This window comes from Amblyomma americanum, chromosome 1, assembly GCF_052857255.1.
Source record: "Amblyomma americanum isolate KBUSLIRL-KWMA chromosome 1, ASM5285725v1, whole genome shotgun sequence".
Lineage (NCBI taxonomy): Eukaryota > Metazoa > Arthropoda > Arachnida > Ixodida > Ixodidae > Amblyomma > Amblyomma americanum.
The window spans coordinates 195846132-195860156 of record NC_135497.1 but is presented as its reverse complement, the minus strand read 5'-3'; the positions used below and the strand labels follow the sequence as shown (position 1 = coordinate 195860156).

General features: G+C 48.3%; 1 protein-coding gene across 1 annotated transcript; it reads right to left on the bottom strand.

Moving 5' to 3' along the window:
- Positions 1-2779: 2779 nt before the first annotated feature.
- Positions 2780-3295, bottom strand: LOC144094445 (uncharacterized). The gene has a single exon (XM_077628384.1). The coding sequence runs from the start codon at positions 3293-3295 to the stop codon at positions 2780-2782; it is 516 nt and encodes a 171-aa protein (XP_077484510.1).
- Between the last annotated feature and the right edge of the window lie 10730 nt (positions 3296-14025).

The window sequence follows — 14025 nt, the reverse complement described above, 5'->3', positions numbered from 1 at the left end:
GAAGCGGTTGCCGCGGTGTGGCGCTGGTGTAGACTCCTGGAGCAGAAGCGAGCGCGTTGCCGCTGCGCGCGGTGCGTGGCTAAGGGGGGCCGATCGGAGAGTCGCGCTGTTTGTTGTGGCATTATCGCGTAAGTGTCCCCCCTTTTTTTATGCATCACCGCTTGGCTGCTGATGTAAAGGCACAAAAGAAATGACTGAGGCTTTTAGAAGGAAATCAGGGAGTTGCAAGCGCGTTTAATTTCGGGAAAAAAGGCCAACTGCTTACCTCTGTTCTTCCAAGGTTTCATTTTTCTTATTTTCAGGAAGGTCAGGCTGAATGTGTTCCCGACGAAACGGGATAGAAATTGCTATGGGTCCGGAGATGACCTCGACGGTTTCACTTCACGACACTCGTTATGATAACAACACATCGCAATATTAATTTGTCCATATCCTTCCTTTATTTGTTTCTGTGCAATATAAATTCACAGGCGTACTGAGCCTGGTTTTTTACAGTGGCGGAACAAGAACAATTAATAGCCGGATATAATATAGTCGCATGACATCACAGCACTGAACAAGTTGATTGCAGCTAGTTGAGAACGACGAAAATGAATGTAGTGAAAATGTACAACTAAGACGCTTCTCGATCAGACACGACGATTTTGCAAATCTATGCAGTTGCTGCTTTCTGTGCATCAGAACTGCACTCCAAACGCAAAGGAATGCCTACATATATTCAGACGTGAAAGCAATGTGCTCACTACAAAACTTGAACAAGCACGAGAAAAGAAACCATGATAACAGCATACCTTTCCGCAATAAAAGACATGTATATTTACAGCAGCATTAAATAATCGAATCTTAAATACAATAAAAATGCACGCATGAGAAATAGTATTACAAAAGCACGAACAGATTTATTATATATACAGTCCTATACATGTTAAATAGTTACATACTGTGACAACCAAGAAGTAAACACACTTTGAAAATAATGACATTCATATGAAAAATATATAGGAAACGAAATAAAAATGTCGTAGAAAGTGCGACTTACGTGGTGCGACTAAGTTTAAGATATTTCGCGGCTTCGTGCTTCTGCACCCTGGCACGGTTCAGCGACTTCACAAAAAAGTGCAACCTTGTTGTCACATAAAATGCCATCATCTCAGCACTCAGTAATTCAGAGTGATCAGGACAGCCAATATTCTCTTTGTGCTTGCAACGAAAAAGTGCGATAATATCCATCACACTTTCGTGGTGAAGCTCATGCGTGCTGAAACAGCTGGTGAAAAGATTCTCCAGCTTTTCCAGAAACATAAAAAGAAAACCGGACGGATATAAAAGGCCTCCTTTGTCCTTTAGGCGTGTAAAATGTGATGCGCGAAGGTTTCGTATGTCAGTTTCGTCAGCAAGTAGGAGCTTTCTGCATGCATCACATGGTGATTTAGCCAAGAACTTTCGTGCTACATATCCAGCAATATAAAAAATAAGACGCTGATCACTCCTTGCGGATACACATGCCCTGTGGTCGGAAGCTGGATCTTTCAGTTCTTTTACAGCAAGCTCAGCACTCCACAGATCACCATCAGCAATCAATTTATCAATGAGTGATTGTTAGGTTTTCTTTGTCCCTGGAACAGCATCAGCACTAATTAAAGAATCCAAAATACCTGGCTCCGCGTTGCCATGAGAAACTGACTTGACAAGGTTATAAAAGCTTAGGCACGACACAGTTATTAAAAACTGCTCTGGGGTTGGGTGCGTGTTGCAACCTGACGACTGCCTGGCGATGCCAAACAAGTTCTCCACTGGATCCTGGCTGAGTCTTGACGTCATAGTGAATTTATACCCAACGCTACATGCCAGGTAGACCATCAGGGACAGTGTACTGCCGAGAGTGACCCTAAGTCCAACTGCTGTAGAGTTGGACAAGAAACCACCACGCTCGCGGGCGTCAACTTCCCACTCGCAAATGTAAGAAAAAAATGAGAGCAACTTGTCCTCAGAAGGGGAATCCGGACGCAGAGCTTCGGCGGGATATCGAGACGTCATAATTTCAATAAGGTCCCTCATCATTCTGGAAGAGGCAATGCATAATATTAGAAAATGACGTGGAGCATACTTAGGAAGATAGTACCCGCAGTCGTACTTTTTTCGTACCCAAAAAAAGTCAGGACAGGCTGAATGCTTCCACAGTGGTTCTCAATCTCGCTCTTGTACAGCTGGAGGCCATTAAGAACGCTGTCACCAAAGAGCTGAAACGCATATGTTACTCTCATTTTTTCGAAGTTGTTCGGCTGTGTGTGGCGTGCAGTGATGCCTGGTATGGCCTGGAGCGTCACGTTGGAGCCATCTAGTTTTAAGGCTTCTCGAACTGGATAGATAGACACCTGAAACAAATAAGAAAACAAAAAAATTTCTGCTCGCTATACTGTATTGAGATAAACAAAGCGAGCAAGAATCCGATGTGGCATTGCAACAGACAACGTGCAGCATTTTAAACAGTTAAATAGCACGCACGTTCTTTCACCGGCAACGAAAGTATCCAATTTTCTCTAAGCAATAAATATTTTCTTAGCGGAATGCTTGAATATGCTTGAGCACTTACATGCCCGGCTGGTGTATTGAAGCCTGAGTGCAGAAGTCCATTTCTTACGCATTTAACCAGATGCGGAAAGTCAGAGGTGAAATGAAGAAACCGCTTTCCATCAACGGTATGTTGTGCTTTGCATTTTGTGCTCGACACAGTTGCCTGAATGCCCATTACAATTCACACCTTGCGATTCCAAGTTGCTCAATCAGAGGTAATGAAGTCAACAAACAGGCCAGCATTTTCTGCCAATATTACTGCTTCCAGCATGATTTTTGTCAAAAGATCTCCTTTCGTGTTTCCCCGAGTAGCAAAACATGCAAGTATCTGTGTCCACTTGCCAGCAAATGGCACAAACATTATAACCATCCCGTGGTCAGCCACATTGTGCATTTCACTTCTTGGGGTAAATTTTGACATGTTCACAAAGCCTTGAATATGTCCTGAAGAGGAGACGCAAAGATTTTCTGATAATTTCATTTCGTCCACATTGAGTCCACCATGTCTCTTGCAGATATCCATGGTGGAAGTCTTTTGCTTCAGAATGTTCAGGACATTTTCGTTAAAGCCAAATCCTGTCCTGTATGACTTGAGATACCTCTGCAATGTCACTTTGCTTAGCAAAGTGAGGATGTTTTGCCTGCGCATGTGCTCATAGAGCTGCAGACCTTTCATTCGCATAATATTGCATTCAAGGATCCACTCTTTTGAGTACATCATCCCTCTCCTGCTTTTTTCTTTTCGATGCTTTAAACATGTGCAAAGCTGCTTCTTGCTGCTTTGCGGTTAGCGATTAAATTCTACGCTGGAATGTCGCTTCGCTTGTTTTGGAGTTTTCTTCTTTCATTGCAGTTATCTTACTTGCAAGGTTCCTCAAACGTAGACTGAGCCGTTTTGTTTTCTGACTGGTAATTCTCAGTCGCTGGGACAAATTCCTTTTCACGGTCTTGGTATGTAACTTTGACTTTATGGTGACAAGTGCTTTTCTTAGGTATCTGCAGCTAACACAGATCCCGCCTGCAGAACAAAAGCAAAATACACAAAGTTGGTTGCTGATCCATGTACTAAATATGAAAACAGGGCCGGTATATATAACGAGTCTTACCAGATTTCATTCCAGTTTTGAATTTCCCGCCCCTCACCATTTCTTGAAGCGGCGTTATTGAGCCAATAACGAAATGCGGGTGCGGGGCATCGCTTCAGCCAGTGGCGAAGGGCGGGAAATTAAAAAATGGAATGAAATTGATTACATAATACGCCGACATCGCACGCCTTCAATCGGCTAAAAAAAAATAGCTGAAACGTGCGCTTTATGATACAAGAAGCACTTACCTTCAGCTGTGACTGCACCAAGGCAGAACTTGCTAAAGACTTTGCTGTTGAGAAGATTCAGCGTGTTTTTCATCTTGAAGGTCAGCATCTCATTCAGTTCGTGATACGTCTCTGCACTCATAGCACCTGCTCAAATCCGTGCATAGTCAGCTTCTTTTAGAATATCTCCTGCCTCATGAAGGTAGGTAATTCCTCGGCATTCCTTTTCTTTTCCATTGAAATAGCATTTGGCCACAATTCCACTTGCCCCATCCGAGCTGAACCAGAACACTTTTTCATGGAATACAGTAAACGGTGTCTTGGTGGCGTGTGTTGTTGCATATAGCAGAGTATCAAGATCCGGTGTGTTCAGCCCCGTCCACAACTTCGGTACTGTTACATTCTCAGCGATGAAATGAAGATCGCCTGATTGCACGACTTGCTCAGCTTGTTTCAAGTCACCGACCGAGTTGGAGCTTCTGTCCGAGTTCTCGTTTTCGTGCTCATCACAACGAGACAGCCGAGATTTCTTTCTGGGTCCTGGTGCAGCGACCTCGCGGCGCTTTCTTTCTGCCCTCGGTTTAGAAGAAGGCTTCGAGAGGTACTTAGGCAGACCTGGTAGCAGTGTCGGCACCGCATCTGGAGCTAGGGCAGGCTTGCCTCGAGGAAGCCGGATTTCTTTGCCGTCAATCACATGTATGTAATCCCGAAGGATGAAATGCTCTTCAAAGTGTCTCTCGCAGATCGCGGGCGTTTCAGCAAGAGGCTTGTCGTCGCGCTTCAAATTTTGCTCCCAAACCTTTCGACGTTCCGCATCTTTGGGTGCTGCAAATGCAGAAAGCTTCCGACCGTTTTCCACTCGATGCCCGGGATATCCAGTTTTGCAACCCAGTGCAAAACAGTCAGTATCTGCTTTTTGTCCTTTTTTCCATCGCAGAAAACGCAAAACCGAAGCACTACAACCGAAGCACGTGCACGAACAGCAACCAACGCTACCACCAAAGTACGTCACTCTGCCTTACGTCCGAGATGCCAGCGAAACCACCGCCCGAATCCTGAGAAAAGGGGTCTCCACGTTGCGCACAAGCCCACAAACACTGTTGCGCTCTGCCCACATGTTCCCAAAGACCGTTCACGAGGGAAAGAGCCTTGCGGCGAATGCGACGTAAGCTACATCGTCGAAAAAAAAAACTGAAAGAAAGAATTCGGCAACATAGAAACGACGTCCGCAACTTCGCAAGAGAGCGCAGTCCTGTGTACCCGGACATTCCGAAGACTCAAACCACAGAATCAACTTCGACGAAACCTCGTACGTGCGTGCCATCTTCTGAACCAAAAAAAAATTCTCAAAAACGGCTATTCCCAGAGTCCTGGAATATTCCTGGGACATTGAGCGCGCAGTATATGCGCAGGGAGCTAAATTCGCTCTGCAGCTCAAAGGAGACAAGTCGCCATTGACAGCCATTGACCACGTCAGAGCGGCTAACAGGACGCATGTGTCGTAAATGGTTTCTCTCCCCTCGTTGTGGCACTTTTCTAGTTAGCCACGGCAGCTTGTCGATGGGCCAGCGCCGGAGGCGAGTGGGCATCCGGGAACCCTAGGCCAGAGCGGCTAACAGGACGCATGTGTCGTAAATGGTTTCTCTCCCCTCGTTGTGGCACTTTTCTAGTTAGCCACGGCAGCTTGTCGATGGGCCAGCGCCGGAGGCGAGCGGGCATCCGGGCACCCTAGGCCAGAGCGGCTAACAGGACGCATGTGTCGTAAATGGTTTCTCTCCCCTCGTTGTGGCACTTTTCTAGTTAGCCACGGCAGCTTGTCGATGGGCCAGCGCCGGAGGCGAGCGGGCATCCGGGCACCCTAGGCCAGAGCGGCTAACAGGACGCATGTGTCGTAAATGGTTTCTCTCCCCTCGTTGTGGCACTTTTCTAGTTAGCCACGGCAGCTTGTCGATGGGCCAGCGCCGGAGGCGAGCGGGCATCCGGGCACCCTAGGCCAGAGCGGCTAACAGGACGCATGTGTCGTAAATGGTTTCTCTCCCCTCGTTGTGGCACTTTTCTAGTTAGCCACGGCAGCTTGTCGATGGGCCAGCGCCGGAGGCGAGCGGGCATCCGGGCACCCTAGGCCAGAGCGGCTAACAGGACGCATGTGTCGTAAATGGTTTCTCTCCCCTCGTTGTGGCACTTTTCTAGTTAGCCACGGCAGCTTGTCGATGGGCCAGCGCCGGAGGCGAGCGGGCATCCGGGCACCCTAGGCCAGAGCGGCTAACAGGACGCATGTGTCGTAAATGGTTTCTCTCCCCTCGTTGTGGCACTTTTCTAGTTAGCCACGGCAGCTTGTCGATGGGCCAGCGCCGGAGGCGAGTGGGCATCCGGGAACCCTAGGCCAGAGCGGCTAACAGGACGCATGTGTCCTAAATGGTTTCTCTCCCCTCGTTGTGGCATGTTTCTAGTTAGCCACGGCAGCTTGTCGATGGGCCAGCGCCGGAGGCGAGCGGGCATCTGGGCACCCTAGGCCAGAGCGGCTAACAGGACGCATGTGTCGTAAGTGGTTTCTCTCCCCTCGTTGTGGCATTTTTTCTAGTTAGCCACGGCAGCTTGCAGCGAGCCGTGTGTTCGATATTTTGTGCTTTTCTTTTGCGTTGCAAGGCGTGCGTTTTATATTGTGTGCTTTTCTTTTGTGTTGTGATATGTTGCGTCCGAAAGGTGGCGGGAAAGTCACCTATTGGCTGAGGGTGTAGTTTTGGCGGGAGTACAAGGAGATATGTGGGCGCTAAGGAGAGCGCGGGAGGTTGGTTGGTGGCAGCCGGACAGATCGGTCGTGTGCGGCCGGTGGTGGTCCCGGGGTCGCGGAGTTGGAGACGCGAGTTCCTTGATCGGCGGCCGAGCTGGTTGGCCGTGTGGTGGCCGACGGTGGTCCGGAGTCGCGAGAGTTTGGAGTTTTGTCTTTTTAGTTAAAGCGGAGAGGCCGAAATCTTTCGGCATATGTAAATAAGTTTTGTAAATATTGTAATAAATAATTTTTTTGAGGAAAGCCTTTCCAAGTGCCAACGTCAGAAGACCTGCACGTCTGTCTCAAACTCACCAGTCGCGAAGTACGCCCCCCGGGTCACTCACAAGACCCGCCCTCTACCACTCCACGTCAACATCTGGATGCAACAACATCGCACAAGAGAGAGAGAGGGAAAATATGTCGTGACTGAAGCCGAAACGACAGAGCATGGTTTTTTGAACTTGTATCGAAGTGGTATACTCTGATACATACAGAACGGCGACAACCTACATTACCCCAGTTCTGGAGTAGTGAGTTTGCTAAAGTCGTACGGGGAACTTTTCGAGGGGATCACGGAATGAACCGAAAGCCTTCTTACTGTACAATCTCCTTTACAGGTTGTTGTAACATACATTACTAAAATGGCAAAGTTCAACGTGAGGGCTTGCCAAGTAGACAATGCAACCGTTCAGAAGCTTTTTATCTCCGCCTATGCTCAAATGAGGTTACGCATTCACCTGCGTCAGCTTGAAAAAAAAGGTTATCGGCGCGGAAGCAAAACGTTTGCTGGTCTCAACTTAAAGTCACACCACAATTTCGATAATGTGCATAAAGCTTGTGTGTACTTTATATAACTATTTCTAGAAGGATTTGCATATTTTTTCGCATATTGTAATAAAGTGATGGAGGGGTGTCGCAAAGATTTTTCATCGCTACTATACTTCTTGTGCATTCTTTCTGTGATTTCCACATAAGTGTCTTGCTGTAATGAAAAAGTAAGAAGTCATTTAACGTGACGCGAACTTTTTGCCAAAGTTCAATAGGCTGGAATTGTTTGTTTGATTGGAAATTTTTTACGCCTGCACTTCCAGCAAACTTTTTTTGGCAGGTTAAGAAAATGCTGTTCAACGCCGTCCTGCCGCAGTGGCTCAGTACTACTAAACCGGACTATCGGGGTTCGAACCCGAATGTGGCGGCAACGTTTCAGTGGAGGCAAAACGCAAAATGGGGCCGTGTGCTGTGCATGTCAGCGAGCGATAAATATCCCCAGGTGGTCGAAATTATTTTGAAGTCCTTCACTACGGCACTTCTCTCTTTCCCTGCTCTACTGCTTCGCCGTTGAGGTGTGCTCTTAAAAGAGAGCGAGAGTTGCCCCGCCTTTCGCTTCCCATAGCCATAATTATTATCTTTAAGGCCCGATAAAATGCGGACTATACATGAACAGGTTTCGAAAAATACGGTATAATATTGCATGTCGCAAATACATTCCAAATACCGCACTCTAGCATCGTTTGTGTGTTTGTGTGGGCTCCCGAAGTAGAACTGCCTTAGAGGTCCTTGACTTTACCACAAGTATGACATTTTATCATTTGAGTCATGCACCTCCTATTTATATTGATACGTGTCGCCCTGTGAGCAAAGCAGCTCACTTTCAATGAAGCGCGTTCGGCCCCAGTGCGCTCTCCCGAAGCGCGATGAATAGAGTGGTCACAAATATGTCGGACGCCGTAGCAGACTACGTGGTTGTCCCCCCCCCCCCCCCCCCCCCCCCTCCACGGAGCGGTTAGGGAGCGCGTGCATCGAGGCACCCTATTTGAGATTAAAGCGGCAATGGACTGGGGTCGCATCCCCGGAGCAAGTTTTCCAACTGTCTTTAATACTTGGTGGCACGGAAAGGGACACTTTCTTTTTCGTTCTTTTAATCGCCCCACAATAATTTTTGTCTTTAGCCCAAGCCCGTTAAACTTAGTGGTACGGGCAGAGACATTTTCTTTTTCGTTCCTTTTATTGTCCCACAATAATTTTTGCCTTTAGCCCAATCTAACCTCTGCCCTTGGGGGGGGAGCAGGGACACTTTATTTTTCGTTTTTTTTTTCCACAATAATGTTTGTCCTGGAAAATCCGACTGTGTTGCCTTCTCGTGCCCCCCCCCCCCCCCCCCCCCCCCCACCGAATACGGGCCGCTGTAGTTTCGGCTACTAGGCATTATTCTGGTGCAACGCAAGTGGTCGGGATGGGTTGGCCGGTACCCATCCACTGGGGAGTGGCAGCGACTCCTAAGCGACTGTGAGGGCCATTCGCGCTCGTGCGGTCCGATGCCTGAGCGGAGGCAGGCTGGACCAGGCTGGACCCACGAAATCCGGCACGGAAGGCATGTACAAAGTCAAACGGTTTTCAGATACATGCAACTTCCCCCCGCACGCGGGGGTGTGCACGTCTGGCGACCGACGCGCCGGTTTCTGGTTACGGAGAAACCAGGTCCGCGCGGTGGGTTCACAGCAGCCAGGCTCCTCGGAAGCGATGCCTCGGGGAAGCAGCCTCACGGCTGATCGCGGGTCCATTGGGGCCATTGTGGGACACCGAAGTAAGGGGTGCGTATTACGACCAGTGCGAAAACCGTTGATGTTGTGGAGTACCGGCGGAGTAGGCCCGGGTCATCTCACCCTAAGCCACGTTCTTGGTCTGTGGCCCGGTCAGCCCAGCCTTGAACACTGCCTCCTCAGTAGGCGCGGAACCAACTAGGGGAGAAAATAAGTGCATGGTTGGGTGGTTGGAAGCACAGGTGGTCCTCCTCCCCCCCCTCCCGGAAGTGTTAGGTCATGGTGCCGAGGGCCGGAGGGCCGATAGGCTGATGACCTAACCCTCTATTGGCCGGATCACACCACACATACTTCCGGTGTCTGAAAAACCGCGAAAAGCACTCGGCGGTTACTAGCTGGCAGGTTGGAAACGAACCCTCATAGTCGTGGAGGGGCCCGAGGTAGCTGACCCCGGGTTAGGTTCTACTGTCTCCGGCGGTCGGAGCCCGTTGCGTTTGGTGGGTGGTCGGGCATTCCGTGAGCGGGGCCGCACCATTGGGCAATCTTGACGCCCTCCCTGCACTGGCCAGGCAGGCCAGCAATGGAGTCAAGACATTCGAGGATCAGAGCAAACAACTCGCAGTCCCCATTGCCATCCCTATGCCCATAACCCCTTTCCCGACAACCATACAACCTATCCATTTTACCCATCCTCTCCGCTACGTCCCAGGGGAGATAAGGGGAGTCTCCCCGGGCCCGCTCCCCCGGCGGCGAGTCGCTATGTAGCTTCCCCCCCACCCTAATTTTTTACATTCTCCTCACCTACGGGTGGTAAAATTATACCATTGCCCTCGGGCCTTTTCATTTATCTTAAAATTGGATTAAGCCTGCTATACGTAAGTGGTGCAGGCAGGGGATTATTATTTTTCAATCTTTTTAGGTTGCCCCAAACTAATATATGTACTTACCAAAAACGTTGACTTCGACCAATCAAATTTTTATGATACGTACACAACGCTGCTTTTTTTGTTTTTTTTTGTTTCATGGCATTAATAAAACGAGTGAACAAAATGCAGTTATGAGAGCAAGCGAAGTGGTCCAATGCAGGTATCAGCATCATGATAAGTTCTCCTCGTCAGGGCATAAACTAAACACTCGGCAAATTTTTCTGTGGTACACGGATGCAGGCCTGTATCCGTGGAACAGGGACACCAAAGAACATAGAGTTACATCAGTGGTCGTCAAGCAGAGCCTAGAGGCGGTCACGTGTGTAACAACCAAAAAGTGTTCGGTAACCGAGGGGGAAGAAGTTGCCGTAGCTCAGGCAGTAGCTGAAGGGAACCGACTAAATAAATCACTCACGATTCTGACGGACTCGAAAGCCGCTTGTAGAAGCTACACGGCGGAAAGAATATACAAAGGAGCACTGCAAATCATCCTCCAAACAGGGCCTCCAAATACATTACAACACAAAATTTTCTGGATACCGGGACACGCCGGAGTGGAAGGGAACCCGAGGGCAGACAGTCTAGCTCGCGAGATGACCCACCGAGCAGACACAACGGAGTCACAGGAACATACCACAACGGTAGAACCATATGCAGAAATACTAAATTACCACAGAGGAAGGAGACTGACGTATCCTCCACCGCACCCGTTGCTGACACAGCACGAGGCAGTGGGATGGCGAAGATTACAAACAGGTACTTTTACAAACCTACACACACTACATAAGATGTATCCAGGACAATACAATGACAAATGCACGTGGTCCGGGGCAACCCCCATGCTATATCATATTACATGGGAATGTAGACGCAACTATGCATTCCATAAACTAGAAAATCCCAGTGCGGAACAGTGGGAGGGCCTGCTCACCAGCAGCGAGCTGGCGGTCCAGAGAGGACTCGTGCGGCACTCAAGCGAGGTGGCAGAGCTCAGCGGGGTCCTGGAATGAGGGCACCGACCATTGGAACTCGGAAGATGAAGACGTCCGGAATCCGCTAAACCCAAAGAAACGAAAATAAAGTTTTATTCATTCATTCATTCTGGGGTCCGGCCCTCCCTTGGCACCGTCACTGGCAGCGCTCCAGAACATAGCTTATTTCGGCCTGTTTTGTACCTAGCGCCGGTTATGCGAAGCAAGATACAATATGCCAAAGAAAAATCGTCGATCCAGCTCTGTTAAGTATGGCACCGTGTAATTTACTTATTCTATTTATTTTCATGTTATCCCTACGGGCCCTCACAAGGACGGGGATCAATACATTTTTACTAATAACGCATCGAAGACGCCAAATTTTTGCTTGCATGTTTTCTTCTTTCAAACGATGCGTTAGACATTCGTATACACGAAGCACCCTGTGGTATTCGTGTACGACCGCTAAATAATTTATAATGGAATTTCTTCTTGACGCTGCTTCGGTTTCATCAGTAGAACGATGAATGTGACGCGTAGTTGGTGTTTAGGTCACATGAGGCATTAAAAATCGGCTATATAATTGCTGAAAGGTAGTTTTTTGTCATTCCAGGTTTTGGAAGAGGCGGGATTAAATGTCGTAGTAAATTAAAACTACATATTAGCGATTATATTAAAGGTTTTCTAGTGTGTCACGTGACCAAAGCATCACCTTAACGTCATAGTCGTCGTTCGGTCGATGAAACCGAAACAGCTTGAGAGAAGAAATACAATTATAAGTTATATGACAGTTGTAGGCAAATACCACCCGGCAATCCAGTTATTATAATGTCTAATGCATCGTTTGACAGAAGAAAACGCGCAATAAAATTAGGTGTCTATAGTCCTTTAAACATTAACAAAACAATGCACAGAAACTGTAATAAAAGAAAAAGCATTTCAAAACACCTAAATTTAGTTGCGTTTTTTCTAATTCTCTGCAATGAATTCGCCTACGACCACTAAATAATTTATAATTGAATTTCTTCACTCATGCTGTTTATTTCTTAACTGAATGATGGTTGTGACGCCTAAGGTGGTTTAGGTCCCGTAAGGCACGAAAAAAATTATCGACTCTTGAAGCAGGCTGGCATAAATGAATCTTGGCGCAGCGTCTAGTGGGCATATGCAATCTCAATGAGCTGTCTGTTAGCACTCAGCCGCAAAACTATCAAATGATTAGCAGACAACAGCAATGCGGAAGCGCTGTGCTTGTAAAATATTCCGTTAAAGACCACCCCCGGGGGCCTTTTGAACAGCTTGAGTTGATAATACAACACATTTCATAGAGTCCCCTAGTTGAAACAGGCCTACAGAACCTCGCGCCAGTTCCCCCCCCCCCCCCCCCCAGAAACAAACACGCAACACTCTGGCGCAGTCTAGAGACACGCACTCTCCCCTCACCCCTGACCCTAGCCCACTATCATCCCTCCTTCCCCACTCCTGCCTGCTCCTTGTGCCCAGAACCCTTCGCCTCTTCCCTCCACATCCTCTCGCTCTGCCCGACGGACCCTCCCCCGCGCGGCCTAGAGGACCTCAAGATCTGGGAGGACTGGGAGACCTTGCTGCGCTCGGAGAACCCGGCCGTGCAGACCGTCGCCACCGGTCGGGCTGCCAGTGTTATGGACGTTAGAGAATTCCTCTCCACCAATAAATTTTCTCTCTCTCTCTCTCTCATGGGTGCAAAAAAATTGAAATTACAAAATTAAGAATTTAAATCTACCCGCCGCGGTGGCTCAGTAGTTAGGGCGCTCTACTACTGATCCGGAGTACCCGCGGGTTCGAACCCGACCGCGGCGGCCGAGTTTCGATGGAGGCAAAACGCAAAGGCGCCCTTGTGCTGTGCGATGTCAGTGCACGTTAAAGGTCCCCAGGTAATCAAAATTATTCCGAAGCCCTCCACTGCGGCACCTCTTTCTACCTTCTCTCAGTGCCTCCTTTGTTCCTTCCCTTACAGTGCGGTTCAGGTGTCCGCCGAGATGCGAGACAGATACTGCTCCATTTCCTTTCCCTCCAAACCAATTTCCAATTTCCAAGAATTTAAATGTAGCAAAAACAGGGTAACCGAAATCTAAACTGGACTTCAACCAAACGATGACGTCAACACAGAGTATTCTATGGGCTGGGAAGATCTGCTGCGAAGCGAGATCCCGCTACGCAGAAAACTCATCAGCCTGGCGGCCGAGGCTGTGACCGACCAACGGCACCGTCCGCGGCCCGGTAGCCCAACCCCCGGGACCTCGGCTTAGGCCCACGGGGACCACCCTTTAGCTAAATAAAGTTAATTGACTGACAGACTGATGACGTTGCAGATATATGAACCTGTCGCGTGCGCTTTGAATGGCCAAAATGACGACTGAAAGTGAAAGCTTCGGTCATTATTTGTCTGAAATGACCAAAAGCGAGCTCGATTTTTTGTCCTTCGTCAAAGAGCGAATAGCGACAATACCAAGGTAGACAATACATCGACATGTGACGTCACACATGCAAGGTTGCCCGTAGAAATATCTCGATTGAGGCCAAGAAGTTCGTTACCACCGGAACAAAACACCGCCCCACTGCGAAACTTGGCATAAAGAACAATAAAACTGAGGAGCACATATCGAGAAGTTTCAGTAAAACCATAGAAAGTAGAAAAACGCTGGAGTTGCTATTTGCTGATAATGACGTCACGTTCCTAAGCTCACAGAGATGAACGGTCTGTGTGGGGTGTCAAGCCAAACATTTAAATATGAAACCCTTCGAAACGGCATGAAACTGTATAAAACCTTACGATGCGCTACAATGGTACAATCATAGAGTTTCTAATATTTAGGTACCCTATGCTTTGAGCTGCTTCGAGCCTATTTTGCGGATTGGCTTGGCCGAATGTTCGGATACACTAAAGGCGCTA